At 38.8% G+C, this 23958-nt stretch overlaps 1 protein-coding gene across 30 annotated transcripts in view; it reads right to left on the reverse strand.

Moving 5' to 3' along the window:
- CDC14A (cell division cycle 14A) overlaps positions 1-23958 on the reverse strand; it is a 196982-nt gene that overhangs the window by 156565 nt on the left and 16459 nt on the right. For 26 of the 30 annotated variants that reach the window (XM_081493185.1, XM_081493178.1, XM_081493199.1 and 23 more), the window contains 2 exons: positions 14245-14320; positions 128-220 (listed from right to left, as the gene is read on the reverse strand). In XM_081493185.1, the coding sequence (XP_081349311.1) occupies positions 128-220; positions 14245-14320 (169 nt within the window). Of the gene's footprint in view, positions 1-127; positions 221-8581; positions 8627-14244; positions 14321-23958 lie in introns of all 30 variants that reach the window. The other 4 variants (XM_081493181.1, XM_081493184.1, XM_081493168.1 and 1 more) reach the window with 1 other exon arrangement.

The raw sequence follows: 23958 nt of genomic DNA on the forward strand, positions 1-23958 counted from the left end.
AATTTGCAAGTTACTAATAATCTTCACCATCTCCCAAATCCACTGAAAAAGTGTCCTGGATTTTATTTGACAGTGTTAACATTCCAGTGGCCTGATTACAGAAAATAATCATGAAAAAAGTACTTACGGCATAAGCACCTATTAAAAATGCAGCATTTGCTCTTTTCCGTTGGTCAAAACAGGTGTAGTGCACTATTCTCTTTCTTGATAAACTGTATGACTAGAAAGAGGGAATAAAAAGTTAGTGTGACCACAGAAACAATGTACAAAAAAACATCATCTCTTAATGTACAGAGATGTGTCATAATCAGTGACAGTAAACAATTTTTTAATTTCTGTGGCATCAATACATAAGTATTACAGGATGAAAGGTTACCAGCTCTGACAGTTTATAGCTCAATCATCATGTATGAACTGACACTATATCAAAGATGTTTCTCTCCAAGAAAGGAGACTAATACAGTAGGAAATAATTAAATTAGTGTGATCTTCATTAGCCAGAATCATTTTTGAAGATTTACACTTGATTTTGCGTGTAAAATTTATTCATCATTTTTCATTCCCTAGCATACCACACTCACTCCCAGAAAAGTTATCTTTACTTTTTATATTATGCCATTTGTTTTTAAATGTGCCAACCAATCTATTTTCCTCTCTAAAAAATTTTAAATACCCATATTAACTAGAGTGCCAATATTAATATTTTTTTTCTAACATTCTATAAAAATCCCCATTTAATTATCTGAAAATAAATGGTTAATAGAAAAAGATGAACCATCAAAAGGATTATGCCAGCAAACATCTTAACACAATAGCCATACATTCAATTTATGGATTCAAACGAACAGTTATTAAGCACCTGCTGCTCTTTGCCAGGCAATATGCTGCATGCTCAAGCAAATCCAAAATAAGCAACACAGTATTTTGTATACATGCTAAACATGAAAAGAAGGTAAAAATTAAAAGATACATTGAAATAAAATCAAATTATTAATAAACTCAAACATAAAACAATGAAAACATGATACAGCTCAATTTCCTCATATTTCAAAACAGTTATTTGGTTTTCCTCACATTTCAAAACAGACAAATGGCTCTCAAAATACAGACACATAAATGCATTTTAACATTTATCTATAAATTCATTGCTACTGCCAAAACAACTTTTTATACTTTACACACTGACTACAACCCACAGAATATCTGCTTTGAGAGCCCCTTTAAAAATGTAGATAATGAGGCTTCTGAGCCATCAGGAAAGCCCCTGATGACTCAGAAGGTAAAGCATCTGCCTGCAACGCGGAAGACCTGGGTTCAATCCCTGGGTCAGGAAGATCCCCTGGATAAGGAAATGGCAACCCATTCCAGTACTCTTGCCTGGAAAATCCCATGGACAGAGAAGCCTGGTAAGCTACAGTCCATGGGGTCACAAAGAGTCGGACATGACTGAGTGACTTCACTTTCTTTCCTTTCTTCTTAAAAATGTAAGAACTCAACCATATACCTTTCTTTACCCTGCTATTTTCTATAAGGAAAAGAAACTCCTTCAAAATTCTGAAGTCAATTCTAAGACAAAACTGCAACATTCTGGCTTTCACATGTAACCAAAGAAAATTAGTTTCATGGTTCTGAGCCTGGAAACACTCACCGCCACAACTCAGGCATGTCTTTGATAACCAAGACTCATATTCTGAAAATAGCATTGCTTTTTGAAATTAAACTTTGAAAAATAAGTGTCTGCCTCTAAGAGAGTCTCTTAGTACCAAAGCCTTTATTTCCAGACAAGCTTACTAAAATACCCCTATGAAATAAAGTTTGAGTTCATTTAAAAAACAAGAGTACATTTTATTCAATTCCATTCAGTCGAGTTAATGTACACAAGTTATCTAAAGACTTCAAGGTCACCATCAATGGTCCTGACACCTGCCTATTTGCTTCTTCCACCGGAACTATATTATCTACTGGACATTTCTTGTTTGTGTCTTTGTTTTTGCCAGTGATTTATCTCCATCAATAAGTTATATTTGATTTATTGAAAGGAGAATCAAGGCTCTTAAAACCTAAGCTTCTTCTATGGTCTCTAAATCCCAAGCCACCCAAAGACTGCCTTACAGAGCCTAGGCCTCCATTAACACGAGTCAGATGGAACACAAGGACTCAGCTCTTCTGGCTCCCAGTCTCTCACTATTTCTATTTCCTGACTCTGACACACCTGTGAGGAAGTTTAAATTACCTATCTGGAGGCTCTTTTCTACTAAGAGTTTAGGTTTCATGACAAACTACTTAAGTTATCATTAAATAATGTGGAATTAAATTTATTTTACAAATCTACTTGCCAACAGTGACAAACTCATATTGCTGTATTTTTATCACCAATGGTCTTTACTGTTGGCTTGTTCTTGAATTTTCTGTATTTGTTTACTTTTCTCTCTAATTCTAAAGTATATGGAGTGCAGAGCACCATCCTGCAATGGGAACCATGAAACTGAGGACAGAATTCTGAAGGAAATTTTGTTTTCACTCTATATATAATTTTTAAGTAAATATCACACAAATTAAAAATTTAAAGACTTTATAATTTACCTTAAAAGTTTTAAGAAATTACATCAGACAAGGAATAGTCTTTATAAAATCTACCTAGAAATTTAAACTATTTTAACATACCTCCTATTGGAAGCTGCCTATGAGATGGAAACATAACCGACTTTTTAAAACATCTGTCATCATACCTATTCACGAAATTTTCTTCTCATATGATGAGAACATTCAGGACTTATTCTCTTAGCAACTTTCACATATACAATAGAGTATTATTAACTGTAGCCAACATGCTGTATATTATAATAACTAACTTTTTTAAATGAGAGTTTTCTATCTGATTTTCAGGGACGTTTTTAAAACTCCTAGTATTTATTTTGCTTAGTGATTTTGGAATTCTATTGTTTTTCTCAGTTAACTCTCAAAAGCACTACAGTCAAGAATCGATCTGTTCAGTGAAGCTTGGCCAGTATCTCAGGTCACACAGAGTTGAGTTCTCACTCAGGGAATCAAAACTAATTCAAAGTGAAGGACAACAGAGAAAGATCTTAGACATTACAAGCCTTGTCCTAATTTTCCTACTTGTCACAGCCAGGCCTTCCTCTTATGGGTCAGCCTGCCCCAGTCTTGCAGAGCAATGTTGTTCAACACAGGAGATATTCTGGTACTCACCTGAGTTTTTCAGGGATAACAAAACATTCTGCCAATTGTTTAGCTGGTGCTTTACATGATTGGGTTGATATACACAAATTCTTTTATGTTTTCTCCTTCCAAATATTAAACATGCCCTTTTTCTTAAAAACACACACACACACAAACTACCTATTATATATCAAATTGCTCTAGAAGGAACAATACCATCCATTGGAGACACTGATGACTAAAGTGCCTTTAGAGGAACATGTGGCTCATCCTTTGAGAACTTTCATGGTAGAACTATACCACACAAGAGAAGAAAGGCACAGTGTGCAGACAATAGGACTCTGTTTTATCAATGAGCCCTGTAGGTATTTTCTCAAGTTCTGCCCTAATATCAAGAGAACCTCCTGCCTCCAAATTGGACAGTTGCCTCTTCCTTACCTGGCCTGTCTCTAGAATCCAGTGTGCTGGCCAAACCCGTCATGGACATTACTTGCTAAATAATACCATCACCTCTGGCTTTCAGTGAGTTCCTTGCTCTATTACAGATTCTTCCTGCTTTACATGAAGAGCTTTGAGATTATAAAAACACTGTGTACAATAGCAAAGTAAAGTTATAAACTAGTAAAACAAATGAATATAGTCTTAAATATAAAGGGAAGGATGTCACAGAAGGAATACTAAGACCTCTGGACTGTTCATCTGCTATGCAGCAAGACTGCATATGCTGCTGTTGCTGCTAAGTCGCTTCAGTCACGTCCAACTCTGTGCGACTCCAGAGATGGCAGCCCACCAGGCTCCCCCGTCCCTGGGATTCTCCAGGCAAGAACACTGGAGTGGGTTGCCAGTTCCTTCTCCAACACATGAAAGTGAAAAGTGAAAGTGAAGTCACTCAGTCGTGTCCGACTCTTAGTGACCCCATGGACTGCAGCCTACCAGGCTCCTCCATCCATGGGATTTTCCAGGCAAGAGTACTGGAGTGGGTTGCCATTGCTTTCTCCGAAGACTGCATATGACTCATTGCAAATTATAATGTGCAGCCACTATTTATACTATATTGTAGATTTCTATCTAGAAACTGGAATATATAGCCTTCTGAATCTTCTTAACTAAGTGTACTCTCCTCTATGATAACAGCAACAACAACCTAATATTTACTGATCACCTGCTATATTCCATCATTTCTCAAAGCAGTAGGACAGGCCCAGAGGGGTCCAGTTTGACCAGACACGGAGCAAATCCCAAACTGGAGGTCCTGGGCAAGAGCTTGACCACACTTGACCCAGAGCTCCAAGGTCAGATCATAGAGAGTTGAATGCTCTCTGCAAGTGTGGCGGACAGGAGAAATTCAGAACTCTCTGAGCTTGATAACATGTGTAAACCTTAATTCTCAATCATAAGGCCATAACAAGTTTCATGGTTCGAAATTTAAATAATTCTCATATTGAACTGGTTAATAATTTTAAAACTTTTAAGAAATAAAAAAAACAAACTAAATTTCAATCTAAATTATATTTTATTACTATATTATTATGCTGTATTTCATTCTCTTAACAGACTGGTTCAGAGTCACCTGGAGGGCTTCTTAAAACACAGATTGCTGGGCCCCACCCCTAGTTTCTGATTTAGTGGGGAAGGGCCCAAGAAGTTGCATTTCTAACAAGTTCCACAGTAATGATACTGAGGCTGCTGGTCCAGGGACCACAGACTGAACTCCACTATGCTAACATATTGCTAAATCTTGAAAAAGAGCTGCATGAAAATGTGTGAATAGGCCCTACACCTGGAAATGTACTATATGGACCCTAACATATTGTCCATCTGGTCAAATAGCTCCAAAAGACATTTAAATTCTTTTAAGAACTTCAAATCATGCCATAGGATTTTTTAAAGCATGTTATAAAAAACACATTTCCCAGATTCTCAGAAAATTTTATTACAAGTTGTAAATTATTACATTCCAGCTGATAACACCTAAGGAAAAAGCTCCTTTAATGATTCAGTAACCAAGCTGCTTCAAATGGTGTAATTCCAGAGGTTCCAAATTCAGATGCTCTGAGAGGCCAAGAATTTGAAATGGTCAGTTGGCAAACTAGAAAAGTATGCCCAAAGCAGACCTAGCTCTCGTGCAGGAGTCTGGGCCCATAATCAGATGCTACAATATTTAAAAGAAGCCAGAAATTCAGTTTAATGAAAAATTTCATAAATTGCAACATTGACCATGAATTCAAAATTTTTAAACAGCATTCATGCTCCCTCCCCAAAAAATGTCTGTGGACTGAAAGCAGCCCACAGGTAATCAGTTTGCTGAATCTGAGTACTGGGATACCGCAGTTGAAGAAAGTTCTAATGGTTCTCTCAGCATGAACTGAGTAGCTGTTGTGTGTCAAGCACAGCACTGAGCAACATGGTAACAAGGGGAGCAGAACCCCAGTCTCTAGCCTCATAAGGCTCACAGTCTAATGAATATTTGATGCTATACAAGGGAAAAATATTGGCCAAGGCTTATGACAAACAGAAGGGAATAACTACCTAGGGATGCATTCACAGCACAGGAAGGACCAATGGAATGGTCTTAATTACAGATACAATAACTGTTTCATTTAACAAGGTAAAAAAATAATAGCTAAAAGATGGGATTCAGTATTGAATATCTATCAGTTAACCTAAGCAATTGAGATATTCTCATCTGAATGCAGAGTTCCAAAGAATAGCAAGGAGAGATAAGAAAGCCTTCCTCAGCGATCAGTGCAAACAAATAGAGGAAAACAACAGATTGGGAAAGACTAGAGACCTCTTCAAGAAAATTAGAGATACCAAAGGAACATTTCATGCAAAGATAGGCTCGATAAAGGACAGAAATGGTATGGACCTAACAGAAGCAGAAGATATTAAGAAGAGGTGGCAAGAATACACAGAAGAACTGTACAAAAAAGATCTTCACAACCCAGATAATCACGATGGTGTGATCACTCACCTAGAGCCACACATCCTGGAATGTGAAGTCAAGTGGGCCTTAGAAAGCATCACTACGAACAAAGCTAGTGGAGGTGATGGAATTCCAGTTGAGCTATTTCAAATCCTCAAAGGTGATGCTGTGAAAATACTGCACTCGATATGCCAGCAAATTTGGAAAACTCAGCAGTGGCCACAGGACTGGAAAAGGTCAGTTTTCGTTCCAATCCCAAAGAAAGGCAATGCCAAAGAATGCTCAAACTACCGCACAATTGCACTCATCTCACATGCTAGCAAAGTAATGCTCAAAATTCTCCAAGCCAGGCTTCAGCAATACGTGAACCGTGAACTTCCAGATGTTCAAGCTGGTTTTAGAAAAGGCAGAGGAACCAGAGATCAAATTGCCAATATCCGCTGGATCATTGAAAAAGCAAGAGAGTTCCAGAAAAACATCTATTTCTGCTTTATTGACTATGCCAAAGCCTTTGACTGTGTGGATCACAATAAACTGTGGAAAATTCTGAAAGAGATGGGAATACCAGACCATCTGACCTGTCTCTTGAGAAACCTGTATGCAGGTCAGGAAGCAACAGTTAGACCTGGACATGGAACAACAGACTGGTTCCAAATAGGAAAAGGAGTACGTCAAGGCTGTATATTGTCACCCTGCTTATTTAACTTACATGCAGAGGACATCATGAGAAACGCTGGGCTGGAAGAAACACAAGCTGGAATCAAGATTGCCGGGAGAAATATCAATAACCTCAGATATGCGGATGACACCACCCTTATGGCAGAAAGTGAAGAAGAACTAAAGAGCCTCTTGATGAAGGTGAAGGAGGAGAGTGAAAAAGTTGGCTTAAAGCTCAATGTTCAGAAAACTAAGATCATGGCATCTGGTCCCATCACTCCATGGGAGATAGATGGGGAAACAGTGGAAACAGTGTCAGACTTTACTTTTTTGGGCTCCAGAATCACTGCTGATGGTGACTGCAGCCATGAAATTAAAAGACGCTTACTCCTTGGAAGGAAGGTTATGGCCAACCTAGATAGCATGTTTAAAAGCAGAGACATTACTTTGCCAACAAAAGTCCGTCTAGTCAAGGCTATGGTTTTTCCAGTGGTCATGTATGGATGTGAGAGTTGGACGGTGAAGAAAGCTGAGCGCCGCAGAATTGATGCTTTTGAACTGTGGTGTTGGAGAAGACTCTTGAGAGTTTCTTGGACTGCAAGGAGATCCAGTCAATCTATCCTAAAAGAGATCAATCCTGGGTGTTCACTGGAAGGTTCGATGTTGAAGCTGAAGCTCCAATACTTTGGCCACCTCATGCGACGGGCTGACTCATTGGAAAAGACCCTAATGCTGGGTAGGATTGGGGGCGGGAGGAGAAGGGGACGACAGAGGATGAGATGGTTGGATGGCATCACCGACTCGATGAACATGGGTTTGGGTAGACTCCGGGAGTTGGTGATGGACAGGGGGGCCTGGCGTGCTGCAATTCATGGGGTCGCAGAGAGTCGGACACGACTGAGCGACTGAACTGAACTGAACTGAACTGAACCTAAGCAAAGCTATGGAAATTTCCAGACCTGTACCTTTTCCCTGAGTGAGAGTTAAAGTTCTACTACTCTTATGTAAATCATAAGTGTATGTAATACAGCATATAAATGTTTGATGGTACTTGTAAACCAAAGTACAATGACTACAATCGTAGAAAAACATAAATGGAAATGAGGATACTGACCCCAGGCAGACATTTTCTATCTCAGAAAGGAAAGCTATGTGAAAGGTTGCATTCTATTGAGATCACTGTGAAAAACAAGCCACGGCAACTCAGAGAGAAAATGATGACATGTTACACAAATCACAAAACCACCAGGCTATCATTGGATTATGATGACAGACACAAATCATGCACTTCTTCAGTTTAGGTCAGGAGACTACAAACTACATGACCATTCAAAATCAAAGGTGATACAATTAAGCTCAAAGCCAAAAAATACAAAAACAAAAGAGTTAATGGCCAATTTAAAGAAACAGATTCTCAGAGGGCAGCCATTTGGTAAAGTCGCTTGCCATGCTTAAAAGTAAAATCTTCAAGTCCTGTGGTTAGAATGTGGTGTTTAATCAAGCTGTGTCAATCAGCCTGGTTGAGCTAAAGAAGACATTAGTGCAGCCTGGATAATATGCCCTTTAATAAAAAAAAAAAAAACAGAGCCCATGCACTTCCCTAAACAAGCAAGCTCTGCCAATGATGGTGGTCAGATTAAGTAGATTACAGCACAGGGACCATGGTGACCAAGGCATCATTCTCTTACAGGTGACTAGTCTAGCCCAGTAATGGCCGCAGCAATCAGCGTCTCCATAGCAATCAGTGGTCATCCCATTGCAAAAGCGATAAAATGAACAGGTCTTCCTGTGAGCAGCCATGACCTCTATATGTTTTACCTCCAACTTTCCCAGGAAAGGGATATTCTTGAAAATTTTCTTTGGCTGTGCAAAACAAAATATGGTTTACATTTTTATTCAGAGCTAAAATAAAGCAGGTTGAATAGTTTCTTTTAAAAGAAAACAGTGTCTTTTTACGGTCCATTTTGTTTCAAACCCAGTACGTTTCATTCAATTAAATGGCACCTTGATTAAAGCAGAAGTCAAAATGTCAAGAAAAGCTGCTCATAAATATTATTCAATCAGGCTGATAAAATAGCTGAAGGCATTTGGGGTTGCTCTATAAAAGGGGGTTTTCTTGCTTGAGGTTTGTGAATGGGCATAGAGGCTCCAGGCCCTGCAAACTCTATGCATGATCACTCCCATGGGCATTAACACTGTTTTGGCACCCCTGATACCTCTTTAAAACTACATAAACTCTCTCTGAAATATAGCTTGCTTTTCTTCCCCCAGAAGTCCATGAACCTACAACAGAAGATAACCTCATGAAGAAATCTTCCATATGCTTTTGTAGTTGTAATAAGAGGGTGGTTTGATCATTGTATCAAGAGTTCTTGTATGAAGTACCTGCTACCCTGGCAGTTGCCAGACAGGATTACTGCACTGATCCATTCAGCAACAAGGACATTCCCTGAGCCTCCACCATCTGCCAGGTACTGTCATTGTTTTAATACAACCATCCATTTCACCATGCCCACTCCCACTCCCTTTGCTCCTTTTACCCTGAAAGGGTCACGCAGGACATTTTGTACATTTCAAATTACATTTCTGTCAATATTCTGTTAAATCTTTTTAAAAATAAGTCCCCAAGATTACTGTGATTGTCTTGTTGATTCATAGAGCAGGTATTAAAAAAAATCAGTGCCCTAGAAAATGTCCCCTTTTTTCAGCAATGCTCTTAGATTTTTCCTCCCCCCAGGCTGGGGTTTTATTTTTCTCTGACGAAAAGTGAAATCAACAGTTAAAACTGTATTTATTTTAGAACAAGCCATTTCAGCCATATTATGTTTATAAAACTGTCAGATTATTAAATCAGTAATTGAAAGATATTCTTAACTGATTAACTATGAAAAAAGGTATTTTACTTTTCAAAATACCACTGCTTTATCTTTTATTAATAGAGTCTTCTCAGAAGCTCTTATATTCTAGCCCAGTGTTCTTAGCATTGTGTGCACCAAAAATCCCTTCAAGAACCTATTATAAAGTTATGAATCCTCTCAGAAGAAAAATGTAAACACATACAAAATTTTATATATAATTTCAGGAGCTTACAGATTCTTTGAAATATCAGATTAACAATTCTTGGTCTAGCCTACTAATCATTGAAGACATTTTAAATTAAATAACGTACACAGTTTTGCAAATTGTTCTCACTTCATTAAATCTTTTTTCTTTGACTGATTCTCTTACGGTAACTCTTGAGCAGAAATAACAAACTACAACCTATTACTGTATAACTCTTAATACTTACTCTTTTTAAAATATAGTTTAAAATAAGAAACTGGGTTTCTGCTGGTGATGGTGGTTTCTGGTTTTGGTTTTTCAATCTAAGCAGACATTTGATGAATAATTTTCCATTTTAATTCACAAAATTAAAACAAAGGCCATTGGGAATAGAATGCATACTGATACATACACACACACACAAAACAGCAATAAATCACCTCAAATCATCAACTTGAAAAAAATCTTTTAACATATAAAAAATAAGAAATTTGGGTTTGAAATAAATAGAATGTACTGTAAAATATTACCTATCTACATAAGGTATCAAATAAAGGGGAAAAAATCATGAGCGCTTTATTGTGAGAAATAAAAATTTCCAAAGTAGAAAATAAAATGCACCTAACAAGAGTTAGGAAATCACACAGAATAAGAATTCTAAGCTGTTATTTGTTAAAATAGTGCCAATTACTCAGAGAAGTAAAGGACTTTGAGGACCAAGTCAGTGCCATCAGACTGGGTATTTACGATGTCACTAGAGTAGTTTCAGTAGAGTAAGGTACTGCTGCTACTGCTACTGCTAAGTCGCTTCAGTCGTGTCCGACTCTGTGCGACCCCATAGACGGCAGCCCACCAGGCTCCGCCGTCCCTGGGATTCTCCAGGCAAGAATACTGGAGTGGGTTGCCAGTTCCTTCTCCAGTGCATGAAAGGGAAAAGTGAAAGTGAAGTCGCTCAGTCATGTCCAACTCCTAGCGACCCCATGGGTCTGCAGCCTACCAGGCTCCTCCACCCATGGGATTTTCCAGGCAAGTGTACTGGAGTGGTGTGCCATTGCCTTCTCCGAGAGTAAGGTAGGCAAAGGTGAAATAGCAAATGATTCAGGAATCAGTACACACTGAGGATGTAAAATGCTGAGGGCAGGTTACTGAAACTTCTTGAGGCAAAAGAAAAGAGGATGTCAAGTCATGGGGTCATGATAAGATCAACAGGTTTCTTTGGGTTTAGCGTCCTTGTGCTGGACACTTGGAGACACAAAATTATACTGCATGCCTCCATCCTCTAGGAGTTCAAAGTCTGGTGAGAAAAAGAGATGCAATTAAAAAGTGCAAATTAGAACTGAAATGATAATTTCAGGTAAAATTAAAACTCATCAATAATAGAGATATGAACAGAGAATTATGGGAAAACAAGGTAGCACCTCCCACCTTGTCTTGCAGCACAAGGAGATGCTTACAAAACATGATGGTGCCAGAACAAGGTCTTAAAGAATGAGGGGTTATCAAACCAGAGGGCAAGGTCACTTCACAGTCAGACTAGATGTCACATGCAATTGTGTGGAGCAGCAATATGATTGGGGTAAAGTACAAGGCTGGGAGAGGCAAGGGGACTGCAATCTTCAGTAAATCAGTAAATTGGTGCATGAAATCACCTGCCAGGAAGGGTGGGAGTTGTCAAGGTGAGAAAGACAAAAGGCATGGAAGTAAGGTGCCAAAGGTCTCATCAAAATGAGTGATCACAGGCTGCAGACAAGAGACATCAGAAGGCAGCTGACAGGATAGGGAGTGAAAGGAATAGGGAGACAGAGGTCTGGAGATTACACAAGGGTAAGAGAGACAACATGGGAGGCACGTAACAAGGAGGGTACGTTCAACATCAGAAAGCCTAGAATCTGGGTTCCTGAAGGCAAAGCAGCCAGAGTAGCAGGAACAGTCACTGGAGCAAAAAAGAGGCAGAGGAGCTATGAGGCCACAGTGGGACAGCAAGGGGAAGTGAGTCAGGGCTGGGCTGCGGGTGAGCACAGGAAGATGACAAACCAGAGGCTGCAGTTAGCAGGAAAGGTGGAGATAAGAGCATGAATGATGATCAAGGGCCTGGGAACCTGGCCCCGACTTTACCTTGCACCCTTGAGCAAGTCACATGCCTCTCCGGGGCTTCCCTGTCTGCACTTATGAAACCAGAAGGCTGGAGTCAATGGTCATCTAGATTCCTAAATTATATCAGATAGCTTTCTCACATGGAAATGATAGCTGTGAAACTGAGAAGGTGTTCATAAATTTTGTTAAAGAACTGTCTTTTATTGTAGCTTCTATCAGAGTTCACAAGCGTTACCTTCCTTTTGTATAGGACTTCAAAATTCACAAAGCTTTCTTAAACCTGTTTTCTAACCTCTAGACATATATAATCCTAACCATCTCTCTGAGAGCTCTATAATCCCTATTTTAGAGCAAACTGAGATTCCACAAGGCTGAAGTGACTGTAGCTTTGAACTGGTAAAGCAAGTCTTTTTCTTCTAATAAAGAGATTCTACCTGGTACGCTTTATTGAGATACCCCATGACTTATTAACATTTAAAATTCATTCCCTCAGCAAGCAACAAGGTGCCCATTAACTGCACTAAAGCTAAAAATGTCATTCATTCCAGGCATCCATCCGATTATCTGATCACCGAAATGAACTGAGAGGACTGTTCTGAACTTTATTTAATTTAGATAATGTTGAAAGAAAGCTTTGTAAATGAAAGCAAATCAAAACAAGTCCTTTATACACTTACTCATACTGTTTAGTACAGAATATGATAGAAAAATAATCTTAATTCAATCCATCTACTTTTATGTAGTTGGGAGATGGTGAGAGACAGAGAAGCCTGGAGTGCTGTAGTCCATGGGGTCTCTGAGAGTCAGACACGACTGGGCGACTGACAACAACAACAACATATGGAACTCTGAGTCAGACCAGAAGCTTTGTTTCCCTAATAACGATTCCCTTCTCTTCAATCAGTCTACGTAGTAGACTGGTTCCACTTTGTTGATTATAATACTCGGCTTATACCAATTACATACTACTAATCAAGGAAGTGAAGTCCTAGGTCCTCAAATGGAAGAAAAGGATTTCAATTATTCATGAGTTATCTTACCCTTGTGAACTTATCTATTAAAAGTCCACTAAATATTTTTATTAAATCCTTTGGGGGATATTATTTGCTTTCTTGGTGATTATAAAAATTTTAACTTCATTAAAAATAAAAAAACTGTACTTCAAAAAAATTTTGTAACTTTATCTTTTAAACTACAGGGAGTAGCTTCTTTTCTGAAAAATGTTACGTAGGTTCAGTTAAAGAAATGAACATACTATGCATTTTCAAGTCAGACAATAAATTCAAAATCAATTCCCTACAAAGGTGATTACAACAGATCTTACATTATATGATTGTTTAATTTAAAAAATATCTCTTTAGTTTCATTCCATATCCATTTATCATTTTGAGTTAAATGACAAAAATTTGTGAATTCATATTTTACAGGAAATTCTCCCTGACAGACTTGCTTTTTATGCTTAAGTTGGATAAAAATCAATCCAATAAAAAAATTCTCACTAGGCAGATAAAATGTATAAGGCATTGTACTATGTCACACCAGTAACATTTTGCCCAGCAGAAAGATTAAACTGACTGTTATAATTTAGTGGTTAGCACTTAATCTGCTGTGTAGATTTCACCTTCCAAATTGAATTTAAGATCCTCATTTAGAAAGGTGAGAGAAAAAGATAAATATTTCCTTCTATGTGATGAAATGTTTACCAAAACTAGGAGTATAGATACCACTTTTCCTCATATATGTTTAGAATTTGAAGGGTAAAAAGCTACATGTAAAATAAAAACATACAGATGAACAGTGAATGTATGACCCAAATTCTGTCATAATAGGTAAAGTCCAGTCTCTGTTGCTGCTAGTTCATTATTCTCATTCGGCTATTAACGCTACAGAGGTGGCATTCAAAAAACACACAAACATTTCAATCTTGATCAGACAGAAAAAGCTTATGCTCCAGAACTCCTGCTGTGCAATGATGAGCCAGCCCCCTTTTATCGCCTGGTAGCAGCATCTTCAGGAGCAGACCTGAAGGTTTCAGAAAAATCATCCTAGGAGGGAACCTGATAGACTCATTAACAACAACCTAAAAGGATTTGTGCTTTCTTTCTTAGATCACTATTCCAATGACTTCATTCAGCTCAAGTTTCCATTGATCCTGAAAAATGAAAGAGGTTAACATGTCCTTTGTGAGGTAGTCAGGTAGATCAATATCAACTTCTAGGTGAACTACTCACTTCAGTTTCCAAAGATCAAGATTACCTAAATGGTACGTGCATAATAATCCCACTGGTTAGATTTCACAGTTTAAAACTTTAATATCAAAATATAAACATCACCACAATACTCACTTTTAGTTTCTTGTTTAGTTTACAGCAGTATCTGTACACCATTGCCAAGTTCAGAGGTCCAAAATCTGCATAGAAACTGAGATTTTTTTAAGTAGTATTTAGTAAAAATATAATTTTCAATAACATCAATGTTTTTATTTTCATTAAAGTTGCAATTGAGTTTCAATTATTTTCAGGAATAAGGGTCAGCATATAACTGATTCAGAGTGATGCAAATAACTAGTGATTCCACCCTGCTAATGCCCTCCAATTACTATAAGCAGTCTTATAACAGGTAACCATTTAGACTGCTTTGAGTTCCACCTTCTTTTATCTCCCTGTCAGGACATTAAGTAAAAAATTAAAAAGCAGACACTGAAAGAACCAACATGAACAAAACATATATGTGGTCTGTACTTCCTGGTTTTATTTAAAAGCTCATGCACCCTAGGTTCCAATTCCAACTGTTTCTCTCAAACCTTGCTCTCAATTCTCAGGTACCTTAAGTCCAGTCTTTTCAGTTTCATTCTCCTTGAACTTCCTGTATGCTATAACACCCTGGCTCAGCTCCCTCTCTCCATTCCTTTACATCCCCTCCAGGATAGAGTCACCAGGTGTTATAGACTCACCAGGATAGAGTCATCTGCTGTTATAAATTAAATGATAACACCGTGGAAAACAGACAGCTTTTAACCTGCGATCCAGCGTCAGTCTTTCCCATCTTCAACTACCTGCTGGACTTTCCATCTTTGGATCCTTTTGTCACCTGGAACTCAACCCATCTTTCCTTCAATCAGCCTTCCAGACTGAAAACATTTTCCTTCTTCCAGTCTCTCAGACATGAAACCTCCTAATCACAATAGGGCAGCAAGTAAATATTAATTTAGTTCTTATATATCAAATAAGCTATTACTCTAAGTCATCCTTTCTCTCCTATTCCTACTTTGGCAACAAAAGTCCAGGTCTTTCTTCATCTCAAGTACTTAAATTTTTTCTCTCTCTTGCCCAATCAACCTGCATTCCACACTAGAAATTAATTTTTATATAATCTCTCTTCTTACATATCCTCCCACTGTTCAAAAATGTTTAATGGCTCTTTACTCCCTTCAGAATAATTCTTTGACTCAGAAATCACACTCCTGGCTTCCAGACCAATTCTCTCCTAACAGGTCCCATACAGGATCTTCATTCCAAACATCCATTCTCCATTCCCAAATACTCCATGCACATTCCTAATCCAAGCTGCTGCTCACATTGGTCTCCTGGCCTGGAGTGCTCTCCTCTTCTTTTTTAACACCTTCTAGCTTCCACAAAGTTCAGTTCAAGTCCTAATTTCTCCACTCATCCTAAGGGAAAACTAGCCATCCTTCTCTCAAGTTCCCAAAACTTATCATCTGAGCCATTCTTTTGGCCCACAACACATACTATGCAGGAGGCCCTGGTCCTATTCCTGAGTCAGGAAGATCTGCTGGAGAAGGGACAGGCAACCCACTCCAGTATTCTTGGGCTTTCCTTGTGGCTCAGCTGGTAAAGAATTCACCTGCAATGTGGGAGACCTTGTTCAATCCCTAGATTGGGAAGATCCCCTGGAGAAGGGAAAGGCTACCCACTCCAGTATTCAGGCCTGGAGAATTCCATGGACTGTACAGTCCCTGGGGTTGCAAAGAGTCGGACATGACTGAGCGACTTTCACTTTCACTTTCTTTTCATATACTATCACATACTATGAATTATCTTTCTAAGTGTGGATTCTACCTGGCCAACAATAGTGTAAGCTTCTCACTCAGTGATAGTACCTCATGCCTAGTATGCTTAGAAGAATGTACTGCTCATAATAAACTTTAACAAATGAGTCTGCTTCCCTAGTGGCTCAGATGGTAAAGAATCCGCCTGCAATGCGGGAGACCTGGGTTCAAACCCTGGGTTGGGAAGACACCCTGGAGAAGAGAACAGCTACCCACTCCAGCATTCTTGCCTGGAGAATTACACAGACAGGCGAGCCTGGCAGGCTACAGTCCATGGGGTCACAAAGAGTCAGATACGACTAAGCGACATTCACAGACAGAAATGAGTCTGCGTTATGAATATTTTGCTCATTAATGCCCAAATTCAATTTAACCTAGACCATAAGTTTACTGAATATCAACACGTTTCCCAAAAAAAGCATCCCCAAAAGACCCTTATTTACGTTTTTTAAATAAAAATTAGGGTTTATTTAATTTTTTCTGTTACCCAAAATACACTATCATAGATATGTCATTACAAATCTGCCAACAGTCTCCTGCCTTACTTAAGCAAAGAGGACTAAACTTGTTTATTTTACCATGTCAGACAACTTGACAATATTTTAGTAACACATAATTTATATTGAAGGTAACACGAAAATTAGGTGTCCCTCTACACAGTCTTCGTGAGAGTTGAGTAGAGTTTCCAAAAAAGGAAAGCTGCAACAATTTGAAATTAAAAATTCTTGATCTATTTCTAAAGTCCCCAGTGTGATACTGTGTTCTAAGTATAAACAAAATACCCATGAATCCAAAACAAACTATACCTATAACATTTAATTACTGACCAGTTAAGCCCTGTTGACAAGAATTCACTCAAGAGAAGCAAAATGAAAGGACTGTGCAAATAAGCACCTATCAGCACTGATTAAGGCAGCCTTGTTTCTATTACACAGATTTCCTTGTCCTTGGGTTACTGTAAGAAAAACTCTTAACTAATATATCTGATTCTTCTGCTACTTGAACATAAATATTGAGATGTAGAATTTTAAGGTAAATCTAGAATCTTTAGTTAAGATTATTTCAGCTTTTTTAACTCACTGTGAACAAAGTTTAGGAAAGCATAAAGAATTCAAGTCATCTAACTCTAATCTCATACTAACCATTACAAGCCAACTTCAATCCCAAACTCAAAGCTGTTTCTAACATTACAGCCAGCTTAGCCATGAGTACTTTTGGAAGCAACATGATTAATGAACAAACTTACTTCACCAAACACCATGAAAATAAACTGGTATACTCCAATAACACAGGAAAAAGTAAATCAAATATCTTATTCTTAAGTTGATCTGCACTCTCCAATATGGCAGCCACTAGCCACATGTGGCTATTTAAATTAATTGAAGTTAAATAAATAAAATAAATTAATAAATTAATTTCAAAAAAGTAAATTAATTAATTAAAAATTCAGTTCTCCCATCTTATTATCCCATTTCAAGAGTTCAAAAACCACATGTGGCCATGGCTACCAAGTTGCACAATACAGAAACGGAACATTTCCATCCCTGCAGAAAATGTTCTGTGCTGAGAGATGACACAGATCAAGATTGTTTTAAAAAGAAATAAAAACAAAAATAACAAACAACTAGAGATATATATCTTCCCTGTAGCTCAGACAGTAAAGAATCTGCTTGCAATGCAGGAAACCTGGATTCGATCCCTGGGTTGGGAAGATCCCTGGAAAGGGGAATGGCAATCCACTCCAGTATCCTTGCCTGGAGAATCCCATGGACAGAGGAGCTTAGCGGGCTACAGTCCGTGGGATCGCAGAGTCGGACATGACTGAGCGAATAACACTACTAACGCTACTAGAGATATATAAATAAATAGAGAAGTTATTTAAAATAACTAGAGGGGCTTCCTTGGAGGTCCAGTGGTTGAGAATCCGCCTGCCAATGCAGGGGACACGGAACCCTGCTCTGGAAAGATTCCACATGCACAAAAACGAAGCCCATGCACAAAAACTGTTGAGCTTGCACTCTAGAGCCTGCGAGCCACAACTGCTGAAGCCCACGTGCCCTAGAGCCTGTGCTTTACAGCAGGAGACCCCACAGTGAGAAGCCTGCACACCGCATCTAGAGAGTAGCCCCCACTAGCCTCAACTAGAGAAAAAAGGCCTGCACAGCAACGAAGACCCAGCACAAAGATAAATAAATATAATTTTAAAAACATTTTGCACAGCCAAGAGCAATTCAGAACAGGTCTTCAAAGCTCAGAATTGTCACAGACAAATATAAAGCCAACAAATTCTATCTATATAAATATCTATCTATATATCTATCTATATAAAAATGTCATTTTATATATCCTTTCCTTACAGTGCTTACAGTTCTAAGCATATACATGTACTTATAATAATATAGTGTGAAGCTAGTGGTAAAGAACCCACCTGCCAGTGCACAAGATATAAGAGACACGGGTTCAATCCCTGGGTCTGGAAGATTCCCTGGAGGAGGGCATGGACAACCACTCTAGTATTCTTGCTTGGAGAATTCCATGGACAGAGGAGCCTGGTAGGCTACAGTCCATAGGGTTGCAAAGAGTCAGACATGACTAAAGCACCAGCACCATATACATGTATGTATGTATATATATTATATATATATATATACATAATTTTCTAACAAGCTAAATACATTTCAAAAATGTCAAGAGCACTGAAAAACTGATCACAGCTGCTCACACCAAGACAGGTTGTCACTGACTTAGGTATAATAAAATGCCAGAAACAAAGAAGACACCTCCCAACAACATGTATCTTTGTAAGAATTTTCCTCACCAGAGGTGGGGAAAATGGAAATGCATTTACACGACAGACCATTAGCTAGAGGGAAATATGAAAACAGAAAAATCAATTGGTAACAATTGAAATAATTGCTAGAAGGCATAAAATATGTACTATGGTAACTTGGAACCAAGGCAGGAGAATAAAAGAACTGGGCTCAGGGTAGAAGAGAACTGGAACGTCATCAACCTGGGGACACTGAAAATGAGGAGGAGAGATGGCACAGATAAGCCCTGTAGAGATGCAATAAAGAAACCCAAGGGCTGAGTGGGCTCCTAAGCCTGAGGTTAATGACCCTTGATAGTGTCTTCTCCTTTTTGGCAACTCCCAGAAAGGAGGTCACCAGAGCCACAGCCAAGCAAAGGCGCAGACTTTTGCTAGAATGAGGGGAAACATCTCCTCTGGGCAAAGAAAACCATGGATGTATTATTTTATTATTGTAGAGTACCCTGAGCTCCTCCTCCAAATGAATGCATGAATGAACACATGAGTAAATATCCCTTGTCTATATATCTATCCCTTATCAATATACATATCATTGTTGTTGTGGTATAGTTGCTAAGTCGTGTCTGACTCTTTTGCAACCCTATGGACTATAGCCCACCAGCCTCCTCTGTCCATGGGATTTCCCAGGCAGGAATACTAGAGTGGGTTGCCATTTCCTTTTCCAATATATGTTGTATCTATATATAAATTTTCCCTTGTAAGGTTGGCAAATTATGGGTCAATATCTAGGATGAAACTCCTGAATTATTAAGTGCAAATCAACACTTACTTTTATTCAGTAAGTGTTAAATAGCTAAAATCAAATTCTTCCCTGTTTTGATAGAAAGGAAATTAAAAGAACTGGAGTCCTACAAGTGGGGAAGAAAGGGAAGAGAGGGTCATGTGGATAGGATGAAGAAATGGGAGCCCAAGGACAGAGCAAATGCTTATCAGGATCACCCATGACCCACTGATTTTAAGGAAATGGAAGTTAAGCCTACAAACTTCCCCTATAGTCCAGTAGTTAAAGACTCCACCTTCCAGTGCTAAGGGCACTGGTTCAATCCCGGGTCAGGGAACTAAACTGCAGGGTGTAGCCAAAAATTAAATTAAAAAAAAAAATTGGGCCTAGAAGCATTTCTATTATACCCAACATGTCTACCTCTTCTCATGAGATTCATGACACTTACAATGTATCATTATTTTGTGTCGTGTTTGGCTTTTCTAACAAACTCTAATTTAAGTGGGTCTAATTTAAATGATTCCTAGAGGAATCATTGTTTACAGTACAGCTGTGTCATTCTTTTTTGCTGTTGTTGTTCTTTTTTAATTGGAGGATAATTGCTTTACAATATTGTGTTGGTCTCTGCCATACATCAACATGAATCAGCCACAGGTATACCTATGTCCCCTCCCTCCTGATACCTTATTCTATATATATCAGAAGTTTCCTCTGAAAATTTTCAACTCTTCAGCAAAAAAGATAAACTATATTCCAAGCAATACTCACTGAACAAAATTTTGACCACGTACTCTGAGCAAGGCACTAGAAGTTAACATATTAATTAAACAATGCTGTCCATACCAAAAATATTTAAAAGTCTGTAAGATCATTATAAGGCATGCCAACTCTTCAATTTTTTTGTATCAGCACTGCTGACATGTTTCATTTATTCATTCATTCCATTACTCACATATTACTGAGAACCTGCTGATCACCAGTCCTTACCCACAAGGAGCTTACCACCCAATGACAGACAAGTAAACATAATTACCACTGATAAGCACTAATTAAGAAAGGAGTCTCCTCCAAAGGACAGTGATATGTGTGCATGTGTATGTACGTACATATGTGCAAAATTTTGGTGAAATTAATCGGCACAGTCCTCTAGGCTACATGCTACACCTAATATTTCCCCTATTACTAAAATTTATTACCACCACTCCAGTCTGATGATAAAGATCCTGTACATAGGTGAAACTCACAACAATCCAAATTCAAAAAGGCCTCAAATACTCAGCAAACACTAACCTAAGATCAAAGTACAATTCTGAGTTGTTGCTCATGTATAATAAACCACAGTCACAATTGTGTCAACTTCCTAGGGAAGAAAAGCTACACATCTAAGAAGCTTCCCAGCCACACATCAGTCAACTACAGACTGATGGAAAACTAAAGACCACTGGAGGGGTTCCAGTCCCAACTGAACCACTCAATGTCCCTGGGCTGAAGTCTTAGCCTCTCTGCAACTCCACATTCTCATCTATTGAATGAAAATGCTCAATTAGCTTCTAAAGCTCTTTCCACCTATTATATTATATTACATTTTCCTATCACAGTCATTCTATATAACTATTATAGAATATATATTAAAAATAGACTAGATTGTACATGACTCTGGTTATCCATATTGGACAAATTATTCAACAGTTCAAATGTTTCTCAAGATCTGCTCACTCTAACTGATGCACCCTGCTCTCTCAGTGTGTTGGGTCTGGGTTCAGAAGGCATTTCCCTCAGAGTATCCCCCTCAGAGAAGGGCAAGACCCTCACAGCTTTCTCCCTGAAATCCACTGTACTTTCAACATAGCCAGAGAACAAACCAACAGTTCAGAGAGAAGCTTTATAAGATAGGAAAACTTGACATCACTACTATTTATTTACCTACATAAAGTCTGACATTTGTTGAGATCACAAAGAAAGGAAAGAATCCCAATATCAACTCTCACTCCTGTCTTTTGGTGCATTATCCAGGGTTTTAGGGATGTCCATATACAAAACACTGGGAATATGTGGAACCCTTCTCCACTTACTAACTTATTAACCTGGGGCAAGTAGCAGGGCCACCCGAGGCTCCAGCTGCTGCTTCTGTAAAATGGGTTAGTGTTGCCACTTTGCCTTAAAGCCAAAGAGAAACCTGTATGCAGGTCAAGAGGCAATAGTTAGAATCGGATATGTAACAACAGACTGGTTCCAAATTGGGAAAGGAGTATGTCAAGGCTATATACTGTCATCCTGCTTATTTAACTTCCACGTAGAGTACATCATGAGATATACTGGGCTGGATGAATCACAAACTAGAATTGATATTGCTGGGAGAAATATCAACAACCTCAGACATGCAGGCATTATCATTCTAATGGCAGAATATGAAGAGGAATTAAACAGCCTCTTGATGAGGGTGAAAGAGGAGAGTGAAAAAGTTGGCTTGAAACTCAACATTCAAAAAACTAAGATCATGGTATCTGGTCCCATCACTTCATGGCAAACAGAAGGAGAAAAAGTGGAAGCAGTGACAGATTTATTTTCAAAAATCACTGCAGACAGTGACTGCAACCATAAAATTAAAAGATGCTCCTTGGAAGGAAAGTTATGTGACAAACCTAGACAGCATATTAAAAAGCAGAGACATCACTTTGCTGACAAAGGTCCATATTTTCAAAGCTTTGGTTTTTCCAGCAGTCATGTGCAGATCTGAGAGTTGAACCATAAAGAAGGCTGAGCTTTGATGAATTGATGCTTTCAAATTGTGGAGCTGGAGAAGACTCTTGAGAGTCCCTTGGGCTGAGTAGAGAGCAAACCAGTCAATCCTAAAGGAAAACAACTCTGAATATTCACTGGAAGGACTGATGCTGAAGCTGAAGCTCTAATACTCTGGCCACCTGATGTGAAGAGCTGACTCATTGGAAAAGACTTTGATGATGGGAAAGACTGAGGGCAAAAAGAGAAGGAGGTGGCAGAGGATGAGATGGTTGGATGGCATCACTGACTCAACGAACACGAATTTGAGCAAACTCGGGAAGATAATGAAGGGCATGGAAGCCTGGAGTGCTGTAGTCCATGGGGTTGCGAAGAGTAGAACACAACTTAGCGACTGAACAACAACAACAACAAAGACAAGACTAAATGATATCAGAGAACCTTCAGCACCAAGGTCTGTAATCCTGTGACTTCCCCTTTTGAAGCAAGTCAATTAATTAAACACTCCCACTTTGAGTCTCAGATTAATGAAAACAAAAGAAGACTTCTTCAGGAATGCACTGGCAAGATTAAAATTCACTCCCACAGAAACATTCTCAAGCAGTGTAAATTAACCCCTTCATTCAGTGGCAGGTATTAAAGGCAAGAGAGCTATGCAGAGAGTAAACATGTGACTCTGGTAGAAAACAGATTGGTGACTGATCCCCTATACGTAAAAGACTAACCCTCCTCACATGTCATAAAGCAAGGGAGGCCCTGAAAAGGAAAATAATTACTCTAACATTTGGCAATGATCACATTACCTCTCTAAACTCTTGGAATTAAAACCAAAACCCTGAAACTTGTCTGTGAGGATAGGATGATGTAGCCCCCACCTATTTCTCTTTGGGGCCTCATTTTGTACCATTTCCATTTCAGTACTAGTACGCTCCAAGCAAGCTACTTCTTTTCATTCCTGCCTCAGGCCCTTGGCACATTACCCTCCTTAGCCCAATTAACACCCATTAACCCTTCAGGATTCAGCTCCAGTCACACTTCCTCAGGAAATTCTTCTCTGATCCCTTCTCCATCTGTATCCCCACTTCCACCCTTACCCCACTTCACACACACACACACACACACACACACACACACACACACACATACACACACACACCAGTCCATCCTACAGGCCAGTTTCTATTCTTATGTGCTTCCAAAGAATCGTAGGTCTTTCCTTGAGAGAGTTTACAGACTGTCCGATATCTGAATATTCATTAATAGCCTCTCTAAGGCCCACCAGACAATAAACTCCATGAGAACAAGGGCTGGGTTAAAATCTGCTCAGTAATGTATCCCTAGCACCCAGGACTGATCTCCTTTAGGATGGACTGGTTGGATCTTCTTGCAGTCCAAGGGACTCTCAAGAGTCTTCTCCAACACCATAGTTCAAAAGCAGATGACCGAGTAAATGAATGAAATGTTGGCGTGATTGGTTCATCTGCAAAACTGTTGTCTTCTTCCATTTAATCCTTCTAAGCCAGGTTAAATCAGGGGAAAGATATCAGGTAGCACACTGTATTGGCTTTGGGTACAAAACTGGACTAGACAGAAAAAAAACTGACAAAAAATAACCTAAGAAGGAAAGGACAGGGAAGGGGATAGAGAATGGGAGGTCATCCACCTCTCTAATGCAGGGAGAACTGGAGGACACCCGTTTC

This window comes from Giraffa tippelskirchi, chromosome 5 (assembly GCF_054371585.1).
Source record: "Giraffa tippelskirchi isolate mGirTip1 chromosome 5, T2T-mGirTip1v1.2.pri, whole genome shotgun sequence".
Taxonomy (NCBI): domain Eukaryota; kingdom Metazoa; phylum Chordata; class Mammalia; order Artiodactyla; family Giraffidae; genus Giraffa; species Giraffa tippelskirchi.